Source organism: Salmo salar, chromosome ssa26, assembly GCF_905237065.1.
Source record: "Salmo salar chromosome ssa26, Ssal_v3.1, whole genome shotgun sequence".
NCBI classification, from domain to species: domain Eukaryota; kingdom Metazoa; phylum Chordata; class Actinopteri; order Salmoniformes; family Salmonidae; genus Salmo; species Salmo salar.
The window spans coordinates 19,750,019-19,777,496 of record NC_059467.1 but is presented as its reverse complement, the minus strand read 5'-3'; the positions used below and the strand labels follow the sequence as shown (position 1 = coordinate 19,777,496).

Sequence of the window (27,478 nt, the reverse complement as noted above, 5' to 3'; positions counted from 1 at the left end):
CCCCCACTCCACCCGCACCCCGTCATACAAACCCAACCTACCTCCCCTTCACAACAAGTAACGAAGAAGGAGAGATTTATTCCGATCAAAGTGCAGAACTTTTTAATTAAGAAAAGGAGAGGTTTAAAAAAAGAAAGCTCGAAACAACCGCCCGTTTTCCTATTAAGGAGAAATGTCAAGCGCGGTGGTGAAGCGATAGTCTGTGCGCGTCCCTTTGTTGTCCCCCCTGACATTGCAGGCTAATTTTTCATGGTTATTTGAACTGGAAAATGAAAGAGAGGTTTGCGATTATTTCCTATAAATGACAACACAATCGCATTACGCTTCAGTAGAAACACAGAGAGGATATTGCCTTTTCATATTTCATGTGAAAGTAATGGATGGGATATGCAAAGAGGACCAGAAAGAAAGACAAATGGAGAAAGTAAGCTCCTGTGTTTGATTTGTATTAGAAACCGACCTGATAGAGGGAGGAAGGAGCGGAATTTTTTTCTCAATAAGTGGTGGCAGTCTTGTGGATGTTTTAAAGTGCCTCCACAATGTATTCATTGAATTCCTTTAGCGGATTGCTATTAGCAGCCAACTGGGGTTGAATCCTGATGACACAGACCCAGTAATGGAAAGGAAGGTACCCAGTGTATCCACTATATTCTCCTCTACAGTAATGCATCATATCCTCAGTACTTGGCCACAGTGCTACTGTTTGGACTGAGCTTTAGTGTACGTGTTATCCTGAGGGATGGTACATTTAGGTGGACCTGTCACTGTGCTCAGTGAGTCACACATACAGTACACACTCCTGTCACACTGTGGGCTGGCCTGGCAGTGCCTGGCTGACACCCTGTCACATTGACCCAACTGAAACACTTCCATGTCCAGTTCAGTGCTGAACCACCTCTTCATCCTCTCCCCAGTAAGATATCCTCTCCCCAGTAAGATATCCTCTCCCCAGTAAGATATCCCTACAACACATTTTGATTTAGCAGGCATAGCAGACAGATAGTATTAGAAAGAAAACACATCAATGATAGCCCCCATATCTTATATTTTTTATCAAATTGATTAGCCATATTGGTATTCAGAAGCCTAGTCAATTCTGTTTTATCTAGCTAGGCGTATGCTTTTATAAACAAGCAGCCCGTCAAGCCCGCTGCTGACCGCGTGCTCCAAGCCAGAGAGGCAGGCAGGCGGGAGGGCTGGAGCGGCCCAGTCTGGAGAGAGAAGGCTTGTGGGTAGTGTGTTTGTGTATGTTTATGTACGTGGGAAGCCCGGGAGGACTGGTGTAGACTGAGCCATGTGGGGGGCTGTGAGCTGGACTCCTAACACATGGAGGTGGGTGCTACATACATCCAACCATGGCCACATTGATTTTCTCAGCTGATGCCTCCACAGAGCGATCCACAGGCAGATGGATGCACTACAAAGATATGCAAATGGAGCATTCGATAAACTGACAGGCAGAGATCTTTTTCAGGCGGCCCGCTGTACTGGTGGGTCGGTAGTTCTAAAAAGAGGCGTAAACAGATAAGTACCTGGTAATGGACACACAGACACGTGTATGCACACATACCTGCCAGCTTGCTGTGCGGTGGGACTGAAGAAGCCTGTTTCAATAATTCCACATTGAAATGAAGCCCCTTAGTAAACTAGGCTACGGAATGTGAATGTAAAGTAGCATCAACTTAAATATAAAAATACTCACACACAGTATATTAAATCAAGGATATTGTTAGCATTCAATTTCTACAGCAGATATAATTTGTGTATATATAACATTGCGGTGTGTATATTCACATTCAGTCTGCTTTATTTGTCAGATATTAAACAAAAGCAGCTTGGTGTTGATCATATTTAATACATGTGTGAATGTAAGAATGGTGCTGTCTTGTTAAGCACAGTGGGCTGTGTTGTGTGGCTGTGTGTGTCTGTGCTGTACCTGGTAATTAAAGGGAGTTTGTGGCAGAAGCCAGACATCGGGAGAGATGAGCTATGAACAAAAGAGCTGTGACAGTTTCGGGTTATGTGATTTTTATGTCCCTTTTTTGCCAAATGAAAAATCAATACATTTTTTCCGGGTTATACATATTCAGAGTGCTCGCCATGCTTCCTCCCTGATGGGGAGTGGGGAGAGGGAGGGGGAGGATGGGGGGGTACTCGCCTGTCACAACTGTACCATCGCATTTTCCGACCCACTGGTGAATACTTCAGAGTTGATGTGATTGCCCTTCATGACAGCGGTGATGCATTTTTCCTATCCCCCCCTCCCTCTGGATCCTGCTTAGCTAGCCCCCTTCAATAGTCTAGAAATAGGCGAAGCTATTGTGGTGTGAGATGATGGAAAAGAGGGATGCATTAAGAAAAGGGTTGATTTTAAAAGAAAGGCAGGAAGGGGTGGAAGATTAATATATGTGTGTGTGTGTGTGTGTGTGTGTGTGTGTGTGTGTGTGTGTGTGTGTGTGTGTGTGTGTGTGTGTGTGTGTGTGTGTGTGTGTGTGTGTGTGTGTGAGAGGTGGGTGGGTGGGTGGGTGGGTGACAGGGAGAGTGGGGGGTTAGTCGAGTGAGAGTGTTTGTGTCTATGCTGTCTTTGTGCAGGACAGATCTCCCCCAGGCATGGGAGATGAGAGACTTGAGAGCAGTAGTGTGTCCAGTGATGTCTTTGCCTCCTGCCCAGGCTTTTAGCCCATCGCCTGCCAGGGAAAAGCACAGTCTGCATCCTCCTTTGTCCATAATGTGTGTATAGACAAGGCTACCGTCATACAGGACACAGCGTAATGGCCGGTCAGAGCTGTTTGCGTGTGTGTATTCTGTCTGTATACGTGTGTGTAGAGGTTAGCTGGAGAGAGTGATCCCTGAATGCTCACTCCCTGTGAAGGCACATTAACCTACATCCCCCGCTCCTCTCCTCCTCTCCTCCTCTCCTCCTCTCCTCCACGAAAACACAAAAGAGAAGAGAAATAGAACACCACTCTTCACAGATATATTTATAATGTGTCTAAATATCAATAACACAAGCAATAATTCTACTAATTAGTACTAATTCCTATGAGATAATTACTTTAGGGAAAATACTTCATGCTATTTTTTTAATTGGCATATGCTGTGTAGTATACTGCCCAATTAGATAGTCATATGTGGTTTTATGTGAGCTCTATTTTGAAGGGAGAGGAGCTGTTTCATCATGATTGGTGTCCTGTTTACAGCTCCCTACTTATTGGACATGCAGAGCATCCATTGCATTAGACATGTCATGTTTGCGATGCGGTGTCACATCAGGTATTGAAACAAAGTGATGTCTATTTAGAATAACAGGATATTCCGGTGGCATGTGTAAATTAGATTTCCCCCTATTAGACGCTGCTGCCGTTGCGGACAGATAAAATAATTTTGTCTGCGTGACCCTCGGTGACCTGAATAAGGGCTGAATGTCCACTGAAATGGCCAGTGACTTTGAAAGGCTAGGGGGATCAAATTAAGTGTTGCTTGGAAGGCTTAGGGGGGTTGGCCGGGCATGGCAGGGGGGTTAGGAGGGGAGTGCTGGTAGAGAGAGAGAGGGAGAGAGAGAGGGGATGGGGCCCACTGGTATTGTTCTAAGGCAGTGTGAGCTATCCCTGCTGTTTGTGATTAACTTGCTGTTTAAAGTTTCTTAGCTATTAGCTGCCCTAACCCCGGACCCCCTTTACCCCTCCTCCTCCTCCTGCTCCTCCTGCACCTCCCCCTCTGCCCCCAGCCCCATGGAGACACAAAGTATTCATTCACATTTAGATGGTGAGGTCACGGCAGGGCCAGTGGGGAGAGAGTGCCATGTCCTCCCTTAGACAGGCCAGGAATCTAGCACGTAACTCAGTCCCACACCACCAGAGAGACACCACAGCCCTTTAAACCAAGGTACTCTTCTTTCCTTCCTAAATGTGTGGAGCGTATATGTATGTGTGTGTGTGTGTGTGAGAGAGAGGGGTTTGAGAGACTGAAAGAGCATTAGAAATACAAGACACTCCTCTTTGAGTGTGTTGTGGTGTGTAAGGCTTGTGGAGTGTTGGGCAGTCAGTTGGTCAGCTTGTGCAGTGTGTTGGTGTGACGCTAGGTCTCAGAGTGCATGAATCAGACACTGTTTATGGTAGCAGGGGAATCACCCAATCCTCACCACATGTTTGACTTGCTTAATTTCCGTTTGTATCTTATGCTTGTATTTACAATTACTTTGGAAGTTGCCTGTCGACATCCACTAAGTATGAAATATTATTAAAAATACTCATTTTTTAATATTTTTTTAATAGCGAATTCTGCATTTATCACTTATATTTTGTATATCACTTTTATATATATTTTTGTTTATATTTTATATTAGATGTTGATATCAGCAGTTTGCTGGACTGTTTGAATGGCGGTGTAGTTGCTGTGTGGTGTTGTGGTTGACTATTATTACTAAGTGATGGCCCATACCTCTCTAACCTCTCACCTCTCTGGTTAGGGAGTGGGCTGTGTTTTACTCAGTCGTGGTTTTCTGACAGCTAGCTCATCAGGGAGGGCATGAGGAGGGGTCTGGGCCGGGGCAAGGATACTTTTTGGGGGGGTGGTAGCGTTTTTCCTTGTGTTGTGGTTTAAGGGAGTGAGGAGGGGGGCTTGCATATGGGGCAGAGAGGTGCTGATATGAGGAGCGGACAATGCATGAAAGCCCTCAGCATGGGGCCTGTGTCCCATTGTCCCATGGTACCCTCCTGTCACTTTCATTTGACACCCCCCAGTCCGGAGTCAGGCCAGCTTTGATATGGGGATGGGGTGCAAGGGTTGATGGGGAGCAGGGGGGATTTTAAAAGAAAGAGGTAGAGGAGAAAGATAGTCTGTGAGGTGTGAAATAAGATTGCTTTTTATCCGACAGCGCGGCGTTAAAGAAAAGGAAGCTGTCCAGAGCTGGATAAAGTGGGGGAAGTGCACCCCTGATTTCCAGTTGAAGTGCTGTGACACCTGGTTAAAATGATAACAACAGCCTCAATAATCATAATGAGAGTAATGAGAGCTCCGACAGACAGTCAGCCCCACACCACAGAGGAGCCCCAGTGACTAGCACAGCTCAACCCCCGCTCCTGGTACTCTAAGACTGGGGAGAGGCACAGCTCAACCCCCGCTCCTGGTACTCTAAGACTGGGGAGAGGCACAGCTCAACACCCGCTCCTGGTACTCTAAGACTGGGGAGAGGAGAACGGGACAGACGGGCAGGCAGAGTAGTCTGCCACTGAGCATGAAAGGGAGACAGACAGACATGCAAAAAAGGAGCAGGGATTCACTTGTGTGTGAGGAGCACTGGAGCCATTTGCAGCAGGTAGGATTGGATTATGTGTTAATAGAATGGCTGTTAGTTTATCATGTGTTCAGCTGCAACAGAGGATGGAGGAGGAGTTTGACTGGCTGATTTCTATGTACACTGTCTTATATATATATATATATATATATATATATATATATATATATATATATATATATATTCATTATTTCAGTCTCAGAAGGAGTACTGGAAAGTGCAGTGGTTACCATCCATTATTTATTAGTCCGTTTGTGCCTGTCAGTGGGATTAGTATTAGTGTAATCACTGTTCTTCTGGGGGAAGGAAGGCTGTTCGGCCTCATCTGAAGGTTATCGCACTGTCTTCCCCGTCTCATCTTCACCGGCCGCTTCCTGCAGAGCATCTGCTTTGTACATCTCCACATATTTTTTTCTCCTATTTCCTTCCCTGTGTCTCTGTTGCTCTCTCTCTCCTCATCCACCCACCCCCCATTAATGTGTTTTGAGTACCTCGCTCTCTCCCGGCTTGTATAGGGTGACACCTATGGGTCTGCTTAAGCCCCTGCACTTACAGGCAGGCAGAGGGAGAGCGAGGGAAGGAGAGCAGCAGCCGCTTGTGGTTGTGCGTGTGCGCGCACAAATGTATGTGGGAGCGTGTGTTTGTGCCAGGGGGAAATAGATGCTTCAGTTTGTCTTTTTCATCTCCATGTCACACCATTTCACCTGGCTGCTGTGTCTGGGATGCCTTCTGCAGACAGAGAGCTGATAGGATGGAGAGACTGTTGGCTGTCTCCGTTGACATGCAGTGGAGGGCTGATATTTTTATGGGTGTAATCTGTGTGTCTGCAGCGGAGGCTTATTCAGCTTGCCTGATTAGATTAACGGAACAGTTTAATATCGTTGTATGGGGAGGGTTAATGAAGACAATTAAATAGACGACAACCTCCAGGCTATTGTCCTTTACATTTGAACGATTGAGGTTAGAAATGGCCTATTGCCATAGCTCTGAGTGTTTCTCCCCGTCTATTTCCAGTCCTAATCTATGAGTCCGTTTTAGTGGCTCTTCCATTTGCATCCTACTCTTAGGCCACTTGTGACCTTTCATTAATTATGGCTGGATCCGGCTTTAATCATTGTGTAATACCGTTGGAGATGAGATGAGGAATAGACAGTCATTTGCCACTTAAAGATGTACTGCCGCTCGTGGATTTAAATGTCTGCATTTCTACATTCATTATGGGGGGTTACTATGCGGTGTGTGGTGGAAGTGTCATACATCTTGATTAAAAACCAAAATGAAGAAGTGTGAGTGAGAGGGGGCAGGCAGGCTGGGGGGAGCTCTCTCTGCTACGTCCCACAAGAGATCCGTCTGGAGAATGCTGAGGTGACAGCTGTTGTATTCTGTGACGTTGAATAGAGTTCAAATCTGGACTGTGGATCACTGCAATGTTCCTGAAAAAGCACGTTGAGGTGTGGAGGTGTGGAGTTAGACACACTGTAAGAGTAGGACAGCTCAGAATGACATGCAGACCCTTTTTAAAGGTGTACAATTTACCTGGGGATTATTTTGTAATCTGAGCACTTGTGCGGCTGTATGGTATTCTAATTCTCCGGGAGTTGTGTGGATTTGTGCAGGCTGGAGTTAGATGGGATTTTGGAGCTAGGCTGCGGCTCTCTGGTTTACCGGGCAACGGTTTAGGACCACCTCGCCAGCACAGGATGGGCTACGCTGGACGGAACTTGCAGGTTGCCTTGGAAACGTTATAGAAACATGGTCAATAATAAAATAATGAAAAAATGTATTTATGCAAGTGGGATCTGGGGATCACTTAAATGTGCTTTTTACTGGGAGCCAGTTATCCCTGTTAAATACCTTCATTTATACACAGGATCCCCGTCTGCTGCTAGCAATAATGTCTAACAACATAATCCATACACCAATCATTCTGTTGTGAGGAGAGGGGCTTCTTACTTTGGGAAACAGTCAGGAACGCCTGGATATTGCTCTTGCCTCATGACACAAAGGTGTTTTCTATTGAGTTAAAGCTTTGTCAATGACAATCTCCTCAATGCTGTAGTTATTATCATAACTGGAATAATGATAGTTATTGCAATTATGATGCATGCTTGTATGGTATCTTCAGTTTACAGTAAGAGGCACTTCTCAGGCCTCTAAATCCAACCTTTTGTTAAGTCCGTGAGAAAATCACACATTTCTATTCTATTATTGAGCTATATATACCATTGTTGTCTTTAGTGAGTGTGTTTCTCTTGGTGCATCAGTGATTAGGATAGCAGAACTCCAATAGCACATTATCATCGCAATTTCAGCCTGATCTAAATGTGTAATCACTTTACACACGCTATCATGTGTCTCTCGTCATATAGCTTTCATTTCTCTTTGATTTACATGTGAATATGGAAGCACAGGAAATATCTATTTACCATGAGAACTGAAGGAGATTGAAATGTTTGAAGTACTTCACGGATTGCCAGTCATGAATGAATAGAGATAATACCATACCGTGCTGGTAGTGAAATGTACATATTTGATTTGATTCAAAATGTTCTATCCAGAAACCCTTTTTAGAGGATATTTGTGCTAGTGAAGTTTGATGGGGCTTTGGGTCTGTGTTTCTTTCCAGGTTACATAGTTGGTAACTACAGTATAGGGGTGTAAGTGCTATAGTAGATCATATGAGGCCATAAAAGTCGTGTACGTAGTGGCTTGTCTAGTGGTGAGCTCAGATCAGATGTGTGTTGACTGCAGGGCTGAATATGTGAACAGAATATTTCAGTGGCTGTTGTTGCAGCATTGTCAATATATCAATAGACTGTAGAGTAGAGACCTGAGAGTGGAAGCATTTTCAAAAGAACATTTAAGTACATTTGCTGAGAATTAGCTGACTTGTGTAGTAACTGATAGGCCTTATTGACTGCGGCCCAGTTTACTGTTGTCAAATCAATGCTGTTGCGTGCTAGTCGCACTACTTTTAAACAAACTTAACAGGCCGAGGGGCCGCTCGGGGGGCACTGGAGAGAAATAAAGAAGATTGATGCCCTTTTTATTATCAGTTTTCTGCCATATTTCCCCCTCTGCATTACTTACAGATGGCATTATCAGATATCCATTGTTTGGAGTTCAATGCTTTTAAATGGGCTGATATATTGAGCTGAGGCTTTTAAGGTCATTACAGGGAATTTCTGTATTTGACTTGGTAGAAAAATCTAATGAATTGCCAGTCTGAAAGTTTTAAATATTTATGATTTTTTTTATTTCGCAGTAGCGAGGAAGTAGAGGTGAAATGAGCCCTGTATTGGTAAGTAGCCTAGCAGACTGCAGCTGGGGACAGTAATGCATGTGGAGAGAGAGAAAGTGAGAGAGAAAGAGAAAGAGATGGAGAGAAAGAAAAAGAGGGAGCAAGAGAGAGGGAGAAAGAGAGAGAGGTCTTTCTCTAGAAACACGCTCTTCACACAATTATTTTTCCTGTCTGCATACTTCAAACCGCTTTGGAAAATGTGTGTATGTCTCTACCACATGTGTGCGGTTTTCTGCAGTTTTATGTCCACATTAAAGAGAGGAAGCCATAAAGATATTTGTGTCATGGTCTTGAATAAATTAAGAATTATAACTTTGGGGCTTGTATAAAAAATGATGATGGTTATTATTATTATTATTATTATTATATTTTCAAATGAACTGTAATTATTTTCTAAATGTGTTCATATTAGTGTGGATACAGCAGAGAAAATAGATGAGAAAATATAATACATTTCCTCTATCTCTGTTTTGATTAACAAAAATGATTTCTCAAATGTTATTGTTTTAATGAAAATAAATGGCAAAATGCACTCATGGTGATCAAGCAGCACAGGGCAGAAAGCAGATCCCGCCCTCTTTGTCTGGTAACCTTTTAACTGCGTGTCAGAGAATGTAATTGTTGTAAGCTCCTATAGAAAAAAAACGCTGCTGTCCCTTTAAGTGCTTCCACCAATTCTGATGGCGTGTTGATTTACATATCCCATCCTCTCCTCCCCCTTCAGGAGAGCTGAACGAGGATGTGGAGGCTGCCAGTGAGACCACCACAGAACAGGAGGACCAAACCAAAGACAGAGAAGGTGGGGGGGAGAAGGAGCTCACCAAAGGGACAGGTAAGGCCTATATTTACACTACACACATTTAGGCAACACTGCCCTCAGGGATCATGTGCTATTGCACCTGATTTGTTCTCAACAGAAGGCCTTTTGTCTCAAATAATTATACAGATTCTACACAAATGTCAGAGTCCCTTTAATATTGCTCTGTTACAAATCCACAAATCAGTTTGTAGTGTTTTTTTTAAGGAGGCCTTTCTGTTTCTTACTGTAGGAGGGAGCCAGGTCTCCTCTCATCAAATCCTATCTGATGAATTAGGCCAAATTGTCAATTGAGCTAATCTGGTCAGGTGACTCATGTTTTGTCAGTTGTCAGTGGATTTTTTGGAGAGGGGCCTGGGCGCATAATTCAAGGTGGGCCACGTGTGTGTGCCCATATGACGGGCATGCCTCCCGCCTGCAATGCACTGATTGTGTGTGACAGAAACACACACCTGTGTTAAATGTTATCAGATAGGGATATTTCTCTCTGTGGGCTTTCTGATGCCAGGTGCAGGTGTTGAGTTCCATGGAGAGGTGGGGCTTGAGCTGAGGGGAGACATTAGTGTTCGGGCCTATTCTAACCTGAGGCCTACTTTTACCTGCAGATTAAAGGCCTGTGTTTTGGTGAGAGTCCATGATTGTTTGTTGTTTTAGGGTGAATCCTATCTGCTTTTATTGTGATTATTGTGATTAGTTTACATCAGCGTGCATTAGAAATGGTTCAGCTGATTTCTGCTGCTAGTTGAAGTCAGCAGGTCCAGGCTGAACGTGTGTGGGTGTATGAGTGTGAGGAGGAGGTTCACAGACAGGAAGTGTTTGTGACTGCCCCCCACTGCTTGGCCCCCCTGGCCATATGTTCACGTCAGAGCATAGCTAGGGTTTGTGTCAAGCCCTGTTGGGAGTCTGGCCTGGATATCCAATCACAGCCCTCCTAGACCAGGAATATTCTAAACTTCCTTGGTAGAATTAGTTCGAAGTTATAGTAATAATAGTTAGGTAACAATCTAGTAATAGTTACAGTAATAGTCATTAGTAATAGCAGTATACTATATAGGGCTCTATTTTCGACTGCCGTTGTTTTTTTTGTTTTTCAGCCCTAACGCCAGGTTCGGCAATTTAACTTTCTTATATCAGTTCGCTTGGGCTCAGATGGGCAGGGTGGAAATATTTGAGGCGTGTCCTTAAAAACATGATCCAAAGTTGTAATTTCAGCACTGATGGGGATATTTAAGACCAACCAAAAGATGGTTTTAGCAGTAACGCAGTTGCTTATGGCATGAACTTTGACAGTGGAAACACAGCCTATCCAGCCGTGATGCACACTGCCCGTATGCACATGGAACAAGAGTAGCCTAATGTGCATTTGGTGCCTTTAGAAACATAAAAAACATTCAGTTTTTTCCTATTTCATTTTATTTGGTTAAAAACCAAGCATAGCCTTACCCTCCTCTCAATTAGGCTTTATTGGTCCTGCCCTATGAATTGCGAAGTAGTCAAGACTGCAGATTTGTCTCCTGAGACGGCTTGGAAATACATCTTAATCCACCAAATCTTTACTAAAATATCAAGTTTGAGAGGAGTAAAACAGTAAGCTCCCATTCACTTTGTATCTGTGCATTGTAGGCAGGCCCACATTATTTTTGCCATGCAGGTCCTGTTTTGGATGTGCATAAAACCCTCCATTTTCTGTGTTGTTTTAATATTATATGCCCGTGGGGAGAAATGATGGTGCCTGTAAGCGTGACATAGCCTATTTAAAACAATGTTGGTTGTTTTGTTTAGAATTTGATTAGAATTATTTGTTTTCTTTTAGGCTTTATCAATAATGAATTGAATCTTGCTTATTGACAATGTTTGGCATGTCCCTGCTCAGCCATAGTGTAATTTACAGTAGGCCTAGCTCCTATATCAGTGTGAATGCTATTGAAGGCATGCAATTACTTAAAACAATGTGGACTGCAAATGGGTTCAAGTTAACGCATTTAGCAAAGTTAGGTCTACATTTTGTTATTTCGTTTCTGTAAGACATTTAATAAACTATAATGGACTAACATTGGAATTGGAGTTGATTCCAAGGCAATACATAAAAGACTGTAAATACGAAACTTGAAGCAACCACATATTTCACCAGGGAGCATGTTCTGATTGGCCAGTCAGGAGCCAAGCCTTCAACACACCCACAACTTGTTTATTCATCAAAACCCAGCCCTTTCGCACCAACGTCTGCAAGTGTGCCTATAATTGTGATAGTGAAAATAGCAAAAATAGTTCTGATACACCCCTGAACCTATAGCACTACCGCCTGTTCTTAGGTTTACCATTGTGTTAGGTTTGTTAAAATAGAGCCCATAGGTTTACCATTGTGTTAGGTTAGTTAAAATAGAGCCCTTAGGTTTACCATTGTGTTAGGTTTGTTAAAATAGAGCCCTTAGGTTTACCATTGTGTTAGGTTTGTTAAAATAGAGCCCTTAGGTTTACCATTGTGTTAGGTTTGTTAAAATAGAGCCCATAGGTTTACCATTGTGTTAGGTTTGTTAAAATAGAGCCCTTAGGTTTACCATTGTGTTAGGTTTGTTAAAATAGAGCCCTTAGGTTTACCATTGTGTTAGGTTAGTTAAAATAGAGCCCATAGGTTTACCATTGTGTTAGGTTTGTTAAAATAGAGCCCTTAGGTTTACCATTGTGTTAGGTTTGTTAAAATAGAGCCCTTAGGTTTACCATTGTGTTAGGTTTGTTAAAATAGAGCCCATAGGTTTACCATTGTGTTAGGTTTGTTAAAATAGAGCCCATAGGTTTACCATTGTGTTAGGTTTGTTAAAATAGAGCCCATAGGTTTACCATTGTGTTAGGTTTGTTAAAATAGAGCCCTTAGGTTTACCATTGTGTTAGGTTTGTTAAAATAGAGCCCTTAGGTTTACCATTGTGTTAGGTTTGTTAAAATAGAGCCCTTAGGTTTACCATTGTGTTAGGTTTGTTAAAATAGAGCCCTTAGGTTTACCATTGTGTTAGGTTTGTTAAAATAGAGCCCTTAGGTTTACCATTGTGTTAGGTTTGTTAAAATAGAGCCCTTAGGTTTACCATTGTGTTAGGTTTGTTAAAATAGAGCCCTTAGGTTTACCATTGTGTTAGGTTTGTTAAAATAGAGCCCTTAGGTTTACCATTGTGTTAGGTTTGTTAAAATAGAGCCCTTAGGTTTACCATTGTGTTAGATTAGTTAAAATAGAGCCCATAGGTTTACCATTGTGTTAGGTTTGTTAAAATAGAGCCCTTAGGTTTACCATTGTGTTAGGTTTGTTAAAATAGAGCCCTTAGGTTTACCATTGTGTTAGGTTTGTTAAAATAGAGCCCATAGGTTTACCATTGTGTTAGGTTAGTTAAAATAGAGCCCATAGGTTTACCATTGTGTTAGGTTTGTTAAAATAGAGCCCATAGAGCGTTGAGGCCTGAGGTGCTTTCCCATTGGTACTTGGTGGGGTGTGGGGAGCGTTGACACACCTTTTTGAGACAGATACTGTGTAAATACCCATCCAAACACTGTTGGCTTGTGGCCTACTGCTCCACATGTATGAAACATGCTTTTCCATTTAGCACACAGTATACAGGAGTACTGTGGAACAGTAAAATACAGCGGGGTTCTCTGGACAATGGGGTCTAGTCTTATGTTTAGGGTTGAATCCTGGTTGTCAGCACTTGGTTAATGGAAGGTCCTTTTTATACTTTGAGTTTTTACTGTTATGAGGTAGAAAAGGGAATAAGTATTATCAGTAATTAGTTTTGATCTAGCTATTTGTTTCATGTTGTCAGACAAGGATTGAAGCGAGTAGGGGGATTTCTTGTAATCTCCTCCCATCCAATAGACAGAGTTGTGGTAATGAAAGCCAACATCACAGACTAGCAGGCAGAGTGAGAGATGGCATTTTAACTAGACCAGCTCCATCCCTGGACCTGGGGGATGGTTAGAGTTCTGATGTCTTCATTTACATTAGTGAGGTTAAAAGCTGGAAAACAATCCAGACCTTTTGCATACCTACATTTTTTAAAAAGAAAGTTCTACAAAAAAGTTAATCACACCACTTGAAGCCCCATCTTTGTAAAAACTTTTATTTTAAATGAGTTGTTTGTGCTCTTTGAGAGGGTGACGCTCCTCTTTGATGGGAGAAATAATGATATGCGTGCCTGCCTGAAAAATGGCTAAAAGTAAATTTTAACACATCAAAATATAGCACTTTAAAAAGCATTAAAATGAGCCAAGCGATTAATAATTCACTCATACCTGTGGTGCTCAGGAAGAGTCCTCACATTAGCATTCCTGCTTTTTGAAAGGCATGCCATTTGATACAAGCATATTCAATTCCTTTCCTACCCTCTGTCAGTCACTAATCACCAAATAAGTGTGTTTCTGTGTTTTCACAAAGGAAAGATGTGCTTGCGTATGAAAAATGTACAGCTTCCCATCAGCTTATTAGAACCACTTAGTTAAAAATAGCATGTGCATTAGGAAACCAGGTCTGGGTTTCTGTTTGATGTCAGTGAAAAGGTGGGTGGGTGGATAAGGTGGAGGGGTGGAGGGACGGATGTGTTGTCAGCTGAGAAAGGAGACGGGAGCACTAGTGTAATGGAAGGTCGCTTTTCTACTCTGTTTGTATGATTGATGGACACAGCGCCTGTACAGAGACCCTTTATAACCCTGTACGAACAACAGCACAGAGGAACACAGAATGCATTTGGTTAACAGAGGCATGCTTGTTGTGGCTGATTGTCTCAGGATGTCTGAGAAGGCAGACAACACACTGATGCTGTTTGCTGGACTAGACTGTGAGGGACTGAGCTAGCCTGTTATTTAAAGGACAGTCTGAAAAGTGCTCCGTCTCCCGCTGTCTGATGGTGTGCAGCTCTCCTAAGGTCCGTCATTAGAAATATTGAAGTGTTTCGTCTCATCCTTGTCATACAACCATTGGAACTTGGTGTAGAGACGTTGTTCCCTTTACAAATGACAGTCACTATCAGGCAGGCAGCATTAGCGGAGGCAGAAGAAAGGAGTCTTCCTTTTTTAAGCTACTGTCAATCTTATTTTCCCTTTTTAGTGCCACAGCGCTTCAAAATTCATTAAAGCCATTTAGAAATGCATATGTATTCTGCATGTCTTCTCCTGCTGAAAGATTTCTACAATATGCCGCTCACACAGGTGAACACACACACCACACTTTGTAATTATTTTCCATGAGAGAGGGAGAGCGAGGGATGACATACAACCACAAGTTTAGTTTGTACATTGAATTCATTACTTATTTAAACAATAAAGTGAATGTTGGCAGAAGCTGCGATTTAGCCAACTTCCCCAATAAGCTATCCAGGGGTCGTTTCTAATGCGGCCAATGAAATATTTATAAATGGCCAGCGCCGAGCCTTGCTCCCCTTCTACTCACGCCTTGTTCACCTAGCTGAGGCAGCATTAGTGAAATGGAGGGGTTCTGCTCCGGAAGGCAAGGGGGGGCTGTACCTATATTAGAGCAGGACAGTATTAATGCAGGTGGTGAATACACAGGGATGGAGGTAGGAGAAAGGTAGAGGAGGAAGGGAGAGAAGGGGGGCAGAAAGAGGAAAGAGGGATTGTTAATACACTTAAGGGCTAGGAGGAATGGCCACAATATGATTTGACATGCTTAACATAAATGTATGGGGAGGGTTTGTATTGAGGTGGTCTATATGGAGAAATGGGAGGGAGGGGTGCAGTGTGTGTGTGTGGGGAGGGAGGGGGGGTTGCAATCTTCTGCAATTGAGGTTTATGAATAATTCCTCTCATACCCCCTTCCTGACTTTCAAATTATGGGAGCTAGAGCGAGGGAGGGGAAAATGATATTACAGCGCGGGGTCATCCGCATTCTGTCACCGGCAGAGCACCCAACCAAATTGGTCCCATCTCTTTTCCCTTAAATATTTACTTTTACCTATGAATCTCTGTGATTTGATGAGTGTGGAGGAGCCCGGTGCTGTGAGTGTGTGTATGGTTGTGAGTGTGTGTGCTTACATGCTTGTTTATATATGTGTGTATGCATGTGTGGGTTGGTTTGTATGTGTAGATTTGTGTGTGTCTGTGTGTGTGAGTGAAGGGATGTTAGACTATGGATGCATCTCTGTCAGTGCAGTGAACATTAGCAGCCCCTGGATGCAGAGGAGTGATACTGCAGGCTGAACATATCTGTGCTCTCTAGTCTTGGGAGTGGTGTGTGGCTCACACTGAAACGTATGTATATGGGGGATGTGGTATCTTTCAACTCTAGTTTTAGTAATAGTGTCATGAGTTGTCAGAAATGCTGTGCTGGCCAGTAGGGTAAGGTTAGCAATGGACAGTGCTCATAGCCTTCCCTGTAGCTCAGTTGGTAGAGCATGGTGTTTGCAATGCCAGGGTTGTGGGTTCAATTCCCATGGGGGGCCAGCACAGAAAAAAAAATGTATGAAATGTATGCATAAGATGTATGGATAAGAGCGTCTGCTAAAATGACTAAAATGTAAAAAAAAAAAATGTCAATAATTTTTTATCTCATATTTTCCTATTTTTTAACAGTTCAGCCTAAGGAATGTATTATACCAATGGTCACCCTTGAGTTCTAACATTGTGCAACTGTTATCCCATGAAGTCAGAGGAGAGCAGAATCTTTTTACATATTCATATGTCCTTTGAGTGCTTGGCATCGCTCAAATTAGAATTCCTTTTGTCTTTGAAGATTATAGACCATAAATTGTCCTTGTTTGTGAGCCAACTCCCTGAAAGATCAGTGTTTGAGTTGTATTGCTATAGTGTAATGGGCCAGCCGTGTTGCTACTGCCTGTGTGCCGGCCCGGTGGGCAGGGAGGAGTGTCCTTTAAAGGTGAACGCCATGTCAGCCGCCTGCTCAGTGGCCTGAAGATTAATAACGCGGACACTAATTACTATCTCCTTTTAATTTCTTCATTTTAAATGTGTCTTTGTTGCAGTCATGCCTGTAGGCCTATATAAACCACTCTCTTCTTTTCCCATGCAGTGTGGAGCTGGTTTTTCATTTAATAAAAGTCAGGGTTATCCACCAAGGATACTGAGGAATGATGAGCCTCGATATAGAGTCGCTTTGGCGTGAGGCTTTGGTTGTAATTTTCTTTATTTGAAATTAATTGATGTAGAGTAATTACCTGAGAAATATGAGGTGAAGTGGAATATAGCCCTTTGTCGCTCAGGGCTCTAACATGGCCTGTAGATTAAAAAAGACGGGCAGAAAGGGGAGGGGAAAAGAGAGATAATATTCAGTTATTGTTAGCATATGCATTAAAAGTGAATGACTTGTAGCACTGGGGAGTTGAACCTGCTTCTCCATATTAATGGTTAAATTGCTGAGGGACTAGAGGCGAGTGAAGAGCAGAGGGACATGGGGAGAGAGAGCTTCAGTAATTTGGCCCTGTGAAGTGTGGAGTGGGAGGTGGGTTAGTGGGGAGGGGGTGAGGAGGAGACTGAATGGAGGGAGTTCCAGTACACTAGATGGCTGTGAGTCTGTCCCTGAATGATCAGGCCATTGTGGGAAGGGATTGTGAGAGGGGTGGTTGTGGGTAGGAAGCGGCTGGGCCTGGGCCCAGGGCAGAGTGGTGGGTATCAGGCTGTAGAGCCATATGGCCTGGCTCCACCGGAGCCTAAACTGTGGCTTATGTTTTTACGACCGGAGGCTTCTGGGTTCCGAGGCAGGGCTGGGTCTGCAGACAGGACAGGGCCAGTCGGTAGGAGGGGAGGAGACTGAGGAGCTAGTGACCACATGCATCCTTTTCCCTGGCCTCCTGAGGGACAGTGTCCATACTGAAGGTCAGGCTTCTCCAGCCAGTGGTGAGAGAAGAGGGCACCACCAGGCCTACCATCCCAGACCCAGACACCCGCCACAGGAAATCATTCTCTCCCCCTTTCTTCTTCCCCTCCTCTCCTTTCCTCTCTTCTCCATCCTGTTAGCTCCAACTCGTGGAATATCCCTTCCCAAGGACGTAGAGGCAGATCAATGACACAATGGCAGCTGTGATTGCATTCCTCGAAGATTTCAATGGCAGAAGACCTGTTGTGTTAATTCAGCCTGGCTTGTGTCGGTCACTCACTCCAGCTGCCATCTTTTTCCCCCCTTGAAAGCACAGCAGGGCTGTGATTGCTACAGAGACCAGGCTGTGCTGACAGCCCCCTCGCTGCAGCCTGAGTAATGCAGCCCAGCCCAGGGAGGTGAGACAAGGTGCCAAAGTCCAATTCACTTACGGGACTCGACAGCACAAAAGCCCCTGGTTTACGGAAAAGGCCCATGAATTAATAATCACCTAATTGACTCTTAAGGGTTCTTTCCCTCCTGCTATACCTTTTGTGCTCTCAGATGAAAGTCCACTCTGTGTATCTGTCAGAGTTGGTTTGGGATGGATGTGAGGTGGGTGTGTAATGAGCGGAGAGGAGAGGTCAGGGTCACACACAGGGTCCTCTCAGTCAGAGAGGTCACTGGGGAGGCCCCATAGTGATTCACATGTATGGATGAAGCCATAAAGATGAGCCCAGCCCCTCTGATGACAAACTGATTCACACCCTATCACAGGTGAGCTACACAGACAGTTCCAGGTCACACAGGGACTCCATATATGAAAGCACAGCTCAGAATGTCCTCCGATGCTAATTTGACAAGGAGAGACAGCGAGATTTGAATATTAAGGAACTTGATATCCTTGATTGCCATTTTATGCGGCATATTGAACTTCAAATTGCCTCCAAGGGCAGGCCAAAAGAAGTGGGACTTTAGAGAGCAATGGAGTTCACCTTACTGTACGCTTTCCCTCCAACTGAACCCAATGTCTTTATTTCCCCTTTCATAGCCAGAATGTGGCTGTGTGCTGAGCCCAGTGCACATGAATTACAGTGTGGGTCCTGGAGGAGGCAGAGGCCCTTCCATCAGGAGCCAATGCTCTGCTTCTAGCCCCTGTTAATGGATCTGGTCGGCCCCGATGCTCGGCCATGTTCTGATACAAGCCCAACCATGCCACGCTCAGACAGCACACGCTGCTAAAATCCTCTCACCCTCTGTTTTTATCAGCCTCCTTTTCGTTCCGGTATGTTCCCAGGCTCGCTCTGTGTTGGTCTCTCTTTTTTTCCTCTTCACTTGACAACGAAAACAGGATACGGTAGCTGGACTTTAGTCACAGGGCTGGTGGCAGGAGTGGGCGGTTTGGATTCTTAGGAGAGAGCGATTGATCAGATTTATGGACTCCTAACAGGCCGTGACGAGGTAAGGCTGTGCCCTGAACAAGCCTTCCCACCCCTCTCTCTCTCTCTCTCTCTCTCTCTCTCTCTCTCTCTCTCTCTCTCTCTCTCTCTCTCTCACTGTACGTGTACACACACACACTGTACGTGTACACCCACATACATTATACACTGGTAGACCCAGGCAGCTGCTGGTTGTTGTTTGAGGGCTTCTTGTATATTGTTTAATATAGGTATTAAATGTGTTGGCCTCGGGACTCAATAGCCCATGCATTATGTTGTCCATTACTCTGGCCTGATTGATCATATCAGCCTCATTGAAGACTGTTGTCCAGTAACGCTGCCTCTCTGAGCAGAGCAGGCTTCAGCTGCTTCCCCTTCTCCAGCTGTTTGCCCTGTACTGAAGGCCTGGCCACATATGGGCATTTATGGGCCTGATTTCCACTCTGATAGTGAGCAGTTAGAGTCTGATTTCTGAGACAACTAATCGCTTAGCAAGGCAGCAAGGACCTGATCTGGTAGGAGGGCTTACCTCATAGTCTTTTAACACGGGGGGGTGGGACTACCACCAGAGAGTGAGTGGGCCAGGAAAGAGAGATAGGGAGAGAGGAGAAGTGAGCACAGGGGGCAGTGAGTGAAGAGGCAGTGAAGTGTAGTGAAGTGGAGGAAGTGGTGAGGACAGTTCATGACTGAGAGGTTAATGTCAGGGAATGGGGAGGTGCCTTTGTTTAACATTTCCTTTGTTTATTGGTTGATGTGTTTAATGGGATTGTGTCTGACTGGACCAAATAGGGCCTCCCTTGCCGATCTCAGTGTCTCTGGGAGATCTAGCAGGCTGCTCTGACCAAAGCCAAGGCTGGGCCCCCACTGGGTAATCAGCTCAGCTGCCCCCGGCCTGATTGGAGCTGACATTTTAATGTCTGGAGCAGGAGCGTGGTCAGCCCCGCTTAACCTGACCCCCCTCGCCCCTTCCCAATGCCCCCTGTTCTCAATTTGCCCTTCCAGGACTGTACAAATCAGGCCAAATGTAACTCTTTATGGCCTTGTTAAGGGCCGGCAAGACACCTCCTTAAGTTTCACAGTGAATTCTTTCCGCTGGCGGCGGGGCCCTGTGGTGCTCTGGCTCCCCTGGCTCCGTGTGGATTTAGCTCCTTTACGAGCGCCGGCTTAGCTGAGTATTTTTACTCAGCTGTGATTCTTTTCTGTTTGCCGCTCCCATTTTGTTTGGCTTTATTTCTCTCTCTCTCTGTCTACCGCCCTCCCTCTCTTTCTCTCCCTCTCTCTCTTTTGGCTTTCTAACAGGGAGTGCTCTCCTCTCTGGTTAGCTGAGCAGAAGCTTCTTGTTGTGGGGCCTGGCTCAGTGGAGACAGAGAGGGAGCGGGAGGCAAGGAGAGTCTGGCTGCATTGTTAATGCTGCTGCAGGTTGCATTAAAAGGATTAGCTGTGTGATACGTCCAGCCGGCTAGTAGAGCAGAGCACACTGGAGCCTGCAGTGACAGTAGAGAGGGGGTATTCCTGCCTGAGATGGGCAGGTACCTGACAATTAGCCGCTGTTTACATTTCAGCCCACTGTGTGTACCAAAGCATGGCTGTCTTGTACATCCTGTGGTGCATATGGATACTAATCAGTAGGCTAATTCCCTATTGAACCCCCCAAGGGAGTTTTGGAAAAAGCTTTTGTTTCTCCTCAAAATTCCTGCTCTAGCTAAGAGCTGAATGGCGTGTTGTGGTTGTGAAGCCTGGTGCCCGTGTTGGGTTGTGAAGGGGGGAACCCACAGTTGGGTTGTGAGGGGCTGGGGTGTGAATGAGTCTCTCTATCCACTCTCTCATTGTCACAGTCCACTTGGCCCAACCCACAAACCACTGGAGGAGGCTTAGCTGGTTACAGAAATTCCAATTAAGTCGAGAGTTGCACTGGCACTCACTTGCTGTGTAGGCACAAAGAGCAGGAGGATTTACCCAAACGGGGTCAAGCTATAGGTCAGTGTTTCCAGCAGGATTTCAGAGGATATTGGGTCCACAACTTCTAAAGCTCTAACTGCCAAGCCAAATTGCACCTCTCCTTCCTCTGTCACTGTTCCTATTTCATTCCTGGCAGAGGAATCCAAGGACCTCACCCCTCTTTGGTAGCAATTTCAACTGAAATGTATTTTGATGAGGAGCAAGCTTATGTGGTCATTGGTCATGAGTGCTTTGAAAGCGAAAATCCAATTTCTTGCTCCCTTCTCAACCAGTCCACAGCCACCTCAGCAGTATACATGGCCTTGCCTAGCATGACAGTCTGTTTTGATAATTGTGTGAATTCGAGAAATTGAAAATACAGTTGGGAATTGCTGAGGTTTACACCTCTTGATGAAAGTCTGGCAGTAGATTCACTCACTTATAGTAGGCCCTCTTCCTAGCTAATTGGATGTACTGTATCAATGGGGACCTATCTACCATTGTAAACAATAACAATCTGTGCTAATGTTATGCAACTATTTATAGTTGGTGTTATTTCTATCATATCTGTGTAAGTGGAACCATATGAATGAATACACACCTCTCTGTTAGTCAGAGCTGGGTACCCGTATAAGAGCAGCTGTAAAGAGTACCTGGGAGAAACTAAGTAAAGAAAGCGGCCACATTTGAAGTTGAACTGAGGACTGATCTCTTTACCTTAATGCTGGAGTGCGAGGGGATGTTTGCCTCGTCTCAAGTTTGGCGAATCCCTTATATCCAGCGCCACTTCAAACTGCAAATCTGAGGTAGAGAGAAACCTAAAGCTGCCCAATGTGGCAAACTAATGTTTTGATTAGCCGTCTGTGGCGCTGTCTGATGTCCTAACGATCCAACATGGGGAGAAACAGGCCGTCAAAGTACCTTGGCTGTGTGTTGCTTCATTGGCATGGGAGGAGAAGTATACAGACTGGTGGTTTGGACGGGGAGCTGTGGGTTGGCTGATCAACTGCTTCCCTGCCCAAGTCCCATTAAACGCGGTTATATCACATTGAAGAAAGACATTTCAAAGCCCTTTATCCACACTTATTGATTGACTTGTTCTCTGGCTGCCAAGTCTTCACCTTGCTTTGATGAGTCTGCTTCTCTTCTTTGTGTGTGTGTGTGTGTGTGTGTGTGTGTGTGTGTGCGCGCGTGCTTGTGCGTGCAGCAGGATCCAGCCAGTCAGAGAGGGACCAGACAGACTCCCCGAACCCCTCTAAGAGGCCCTCCTCACGGTCAGGGGCCACAGGGAGCCCCCTCTCCTCCAAGCGTCCCAGGACGGCTGAGAAGAGTGCTGCTGCGGAGCAGGTAACAGCCCAATCCTTCTGCTCTATCTTTAACACACAGCCTGCTGCCACTTCCAGAAGTTGGTTTCTTAAATTATAGAGGATGGTCATATTAAGACTCACTGTTCCCAAACGATTTGAACTTGCCAATCAACTCAAGGTTATCCCATCCCAATTACCATGCCCTCATTATAAGCAGTAAAACTTACACATTAATTGAGAAAAGGAATGTAAAGACGTAGCTACTTCTAAGCATTTTTCTTAAAGACATTTGAATAAAGACGGGCCTTTTTGCATTATGCATGATTTTTTGGAAATCTCCTTAAAATTAGTTTTGCTTTCCTGCTGCAGTTGCATTGCTAATTGTGCAAAAGGTGGAAAATCAATATAGTATTTGACAGATGAGAGAGCTTTGAAGTGTGTGCCAGGACTGCTGCTCTCCGTATTGCCCACTGGTCCATGATCAGAGGGACCTGCCTGGTAGAGACACAGGGGGCAACACTCCTCCATTCATCCTCCCATTCCAACTCCTCTCTCTCACAAAGCAGACCTACAGCTCTCCATCTCATCTCATTAACCTCCCTGTGCTCCTCTCTCCCACTTCTCCTCCTCTCTCCCCCCTTTCCTCCTCTCTCCCCCCTCTCCTCCTCTCTCCCACCTCTCCTCCTCTCTCCCCCCTTTCCTCCTATCTCCCCCCTTTCCTCCTCTCTCCCACCTATCCTCCTCTCTCCCACCTCTCCTCCTCTCTCCCCCCTTTCCTCCTCTCTCCCCCCTCTCCTCCTCTCTCCCACCTCTCCTCCTCTCTCCCACCTCTCCTCCTCTCTCCCCCCTTTCCTCCTCTCTCCCACCTCTCCTCCTCTCCTCCAGATGTACCAATGTCCCTACTGCAAGTTCAGCAACACGGACCTGAACCGCCTGAGAATGCACGTGATGACGCAGCACTCTGTCCAGCCCATGTTCCGCTGCCCGCTCTGCCAGGACATGCTGAACAACAAGATCCATCTGCAGTTCCACCTCACACACCTCCACAGCGTGGCGCCCGACTGTGTGGAAAAGCTCATCGCCACGGTACGTGTGTGTGTTCGTGTGTGTTAGGGTGTGTGTGGACTGTGGATACAGTATGTGTATACATTCATCCTTAGGTATTGTATTCTTTAGAAATATTTAACCATGGCCCCTGCAATGCTGTTACATACCAATAGTCAGCTCAATTATAAACAGGGAATGCACATTCCCTCAAGCTAAACGAAGCCATCCAAAAATATCAATGCCAAGCCTCCTGCACACATCCATCTCTGTAAAATAGGGTGAACACAACTGTTGTTGTAATAATAATGATAATAATTGATTGCATTTATATAGCGCCTTTCCACCTACAGTAGGTGCTCAAAGAGCTTTACATAGTATGGGGGAAAGTCACTTCTTCCACCCACTTGGGTGATGCACTGCAACCATTTAATACCAGAAGGCTCACCACACATCAGCTATTGTACAAATATGGTGTTTTATAAGCTAAACAGCTGTAAATAGTTTTGAGATGTTCAAGGTAGTTCAGTCCGTAATCCTTTTGCTGGGTTTTCCTTCCCTTTCTTCTGGTGCATTGTGGTCTTTCTGTTTGTGAGGCTACAGGCAGGCGCCTGCCTCTGAGATGTGTACATTGATTACTGTTATCCTCCTAATCCATGGCCACTGGATTGCATGGGGACTTCATGACATCTTGTTTTCAAGGGCCTTTTTAAACACACTGAATACGTTGAGAGGAAACACAACACAGGATGTCATGGCTCTGCCACCTAGCCTTAATACCCAGCCCATCCTGTACAGTATACATCCTTTACCACATCTATATTAACCATTGTGTCTGTTTAGTCATTTATTTTCTCTGTGGGAAGTGATGATGAGGCCATGGGAATATGCACAGCCTTTTTGTTTCTCTGCGTGTGTGAGCTTAGCGCATGTAGCGTATGTCTGTACACAAAGGGCCATGCAGGCAGGCTGGCTGGGCCCCATCAGGTCAAGGGCCAACGGAGGCCTTAGCTGTGTCACTTCTTTGCAGCCCAGAGATGACTGTTACTCACCCTGTCTGCCTGCCTGGCTGGATCTGTTACTCACCCTGCCTGCCTGCCTGCCTGGCTGGATCTGTTACTCACCCTGCCTGCCTGCCTGCCTGGCTGGATCTGTTACTCACCCAGCCTGCCTGCCTGCCTGGCTGGATCTGTTACTCACCCTGCCTGCCTCCTGCCTGCCTGGCTGGATCTGTTACTCACCCTGCCTGCCTGCCTGCCTGGCTGGATCTGTTACTCACCCTGCCTGCCTGGCTGGATCTGTTACTCACCCTGCCTGCCTGGCTGGATCTGTTACTCACCCAGCCTGCCTGCCTGCCTGGCTGGATCTGTTACTCACCCTGCCTGCCTGCCTGCCTGCCTGGCTAGATCTGTTACTCACCCTGCCTGCCTGGCTGGATCTGTTACTCACCCTGCCTGCCTGGCTGGATCTGTTACTCACCCTGCCTGCCTGCCTGCCTGGCTGGATCTGTTACTCACCCTGCCTGCCTGCCTGCCTGCCTGCCTGGCTGGATCTGTTACTCACCCTGCCTGCCTGCCTGGCTAGATCTGTTACTCACCCTGCCTGCCTGCCTGGCTGGATCTGTTACTCACCCTGCCTGCCTGCCTGGCTGGATCTGTTACTCACCCTGCCTGCCTGCCTGGCTGGCTGTTTGTAATGGAGCATGTCTCTCCAGTCTTCTCTCATCCAAATTGATGACATTTGAAGCTTTATCAAAATACAAAGGAAACTGTTAATTGTGAAATGGCTCCAAGGCATCCCATTGACTCACTGCCAGTCAGATATTATGGGGGTTAGGTTCAGATGCTTTAGCCATATTCTAATGTGGCGTTGTCTAATGTGCCTATGGTCAATGAGCCCTTTTTTCGGTCTCATTTTTATCGTAGTCAATTGAGATAGTGAGGGGGGGAGAGAGACAGATAAGTCTGTTGTTTGCTAAATGAGCTGCTCTCTTACCTTCCAGTCCATTTATTCTCAGGAGCACATTGATATTCTCTGTGTCTGTGATCACCTTAGCGCTATTCAAAACAAAGGCTTTTATTAATAATATATTCAAGTTATTGTGACACAGATTAATTTAAATTTAATGAATACTTTTTTTCCCTTTAATGAAATGCAAGTTCATGCAATGGAAATATTATTATTCACTATTTCTTTAATCTACCGTGCCAACCTCAAATCTCACGTGAATAATGAATGCACCAATTTCACAAAGAGACAATAGGGACTGTGTGTCTGTATAATCACCCCTAACGTTTCCTATACATATACCACTATCTAGGAACTATCTCCACACAGAGTGATACAAAAAATGTAAAGCCTAAAGCATTAATATACATTCTGAAGTTAGATATAGACTCACACAATTGTAATATCAGTATTTACAACATTGACTCTGTCTACCTCTGCTACATTACCCCAGCGAAAGAACTCAGCTCATTTTGTTTTAATCAGCATTAAATGGAAATATGGTTTTATTTTCTCTCCTTTGATTTCCTGTAAAGGACTGTGCAAATGTTGACGTTTGTTCTTGCCTGTGGAACAGAATTACTCGCTGGACAATCATTCAGGAGAACGGTGCTCTGCCTAGCTGCCTAGCCATCTTTCTGGCCCAGCTAGAAAGCAAATGGCGAACACTTTAGTATGGAAGGCAGCAGTATTTTTCTTTTATAGAGATAACAATGCACTGAGCCCCTACAAAGACTCAGGAGAGAACCATAGGTAATATAATGCACATTAAAACCAGCACCTTTTTTTATTTTTACTGGTGGATATAGATGGAAAGGTACTCTATTTTTTTTTCACATGTGTAGCAGACGAGCCTAATGAATTCTGAAATAGGAGACTTTTATTTCATGTCGACCATGCATAAAGATGCACACACTCTCTCAACCTTCATTGTTATCCACCATGTTCTCTCTCTCTCTCTCTCCCTCTCTCCCTCTCTCTCTCTCTCTCTCTCTCCCTCCTGCAGCCCCATCCTTCCGTTACCCCTCCCTCTCTCTCTCCTCTCTCGCTCCCTCTCTTCCTCTCTCCTCCCCTCCCTCTCTCATTCTATGTCTCATTTTCTGTCTGTCTAAGATAGGGGTAATGAAAATAATTGTGCTTCATTAATTCTGAGTCTGGCTAGATGATAGCCATTTTGAACTATGTTTGCCAATTAGGCGGTCCAAATTAAAAGTGACCTTGGGATACTCTCTGCTCTTGCCTCTCGTCGTCTAATGAAGCAGTTGTCTAGAAACAGTCCACTTTGTAATGTAAATCGCTGCTGTGTTTTGTATTTGTGGTATTCTCCATGCTGGTTGCATTAATTTGCCACTCTCTGTTTGGAGGAGAGCGAAAGAAAGAAGGGAGAAGAAAACAGAAAGTATCTGAATATTTTCCAGTGAATTTCTGATGAGACTAATCGCACAGTGATGGACTAGAGAATGTTTACTGTTCCACTTAACCCTGGAGCCCTATGCAAACCCGCTGTTGCTTGAGGAGGACTCGGCCTTGTGTAGGACTAGAGTGGGTCTGTTTGGAGCTGTGTGCCATGCTTTGTTCACAGACATGTCCTCATTGTCACTATTTGCAGTACACACTGCCAGTTGCAGACTGACAGAGAGTTTGTTCCTTTTAGAAGCAGACCAAAGGTACACAGAGTAAACAGTTTATTTTATGTTTCATATGACTAGGTGAATCCATTATGCCTTTATACATCACTCCTGGTGACTTAAGGTTAAATATATGTTGATAAGATTTGACTGATTATTTCTGAAGAATATGAGTATTATTTTAGATAGTAAAGGTCAAACAGCTATTTGAATTAGATTCTTCCTTTTCATTTTGTATAGCTTCGTTTGATGTTATCATCCACACATCCACATTTAAGTAAAGAGGCAAAGCCAGGATGACCATTATGGGGTGGTAGGAGAGAAGAAGGGTGGTCCATTGCAGTAAGGAGAACCTGAAATGGAGGTAGAGGATTAATAGAGGCACGGAGAGGGGTGGGGAGAGACTGTGGGGGAGTAGGGAGAGGGGTGGGGAGAGACTAGGGAGAGGAGTGGGGGAGAGACTGTAGGGAGAGGGGTGGGGAGAGACTGTAGGGAGAGGTGTGGGGAGAGACTGTAGGGAGAGGGGTGGGGAGAGACTAGGGAGAGGGGTGGGGAGAGACTAGGGAGAGGGGTGGGGAGAGACTAGGGAGAGGGGTGGGGAGAGACTAGGGAGAGGGGTGGGGAGAGACTTTGGGAGAGGGGTGGGGAGAGACTGTGGGGAGTAGGGAGAGGGGTGGGGGAGAGACTGTAGGGAGAGGGGTGGGGAGAGACTGTAGGGAGAGGGGTGGGGAGAGACTGTAGGGAGAGGGGTGGGGAGAGACTGTAGGGAGAGGGGTGGGGAGAGACTGTAGGGAGAGGGGTGGGGAGAGACTGTAGGGAGAGGGGTGGGGAGAGACTGTAGGGAGAGGGGTGGGGAGAGACTGTAGGGAGAGGGGTGGGGAGAGACTGTGGGGAGA

The 27,478-nt window shown here is 45.2% G+C and overlaps 1 protein-coding gene across 7 annotated transcripts in view; it reads left to right on the top strand.

The window, feature by feature from the left end:
* LOC106587324 (zinc finger homeobox protein 3) overlaps positions 1 to 27,478 on the top strand; it is a 411,964-nt gene that overhangs the window by 368,748 nt on the left and 15,738 nt on the right. For 5 of the 7 annotated variants that reach the window (XM_045709036.1, XM_045709037.1, XM_045709040.1 and 2 more), the window contains 3 exons: positions 9,322 to 9,429; positions 21,804 to 21,943; positions 22,789 to 22,989. In XM_045709036.1, coding sequence (XP_045564992.1) covers positions 9,322 to 9,429; positions 21,804 to 21,943; positions 22,789 to 22,989 — 449 coding nt within the window. The remainder of the gene's footprint in view (positions 1 to 9,321; positions 9,430 to 21,803; positions 21,944 to 22,788; positions 22,990 to 27,478) is intronic. The other 2 variants (XM_045709041.1, XM_045709039.1) reach the window with 1 other exon arrangement.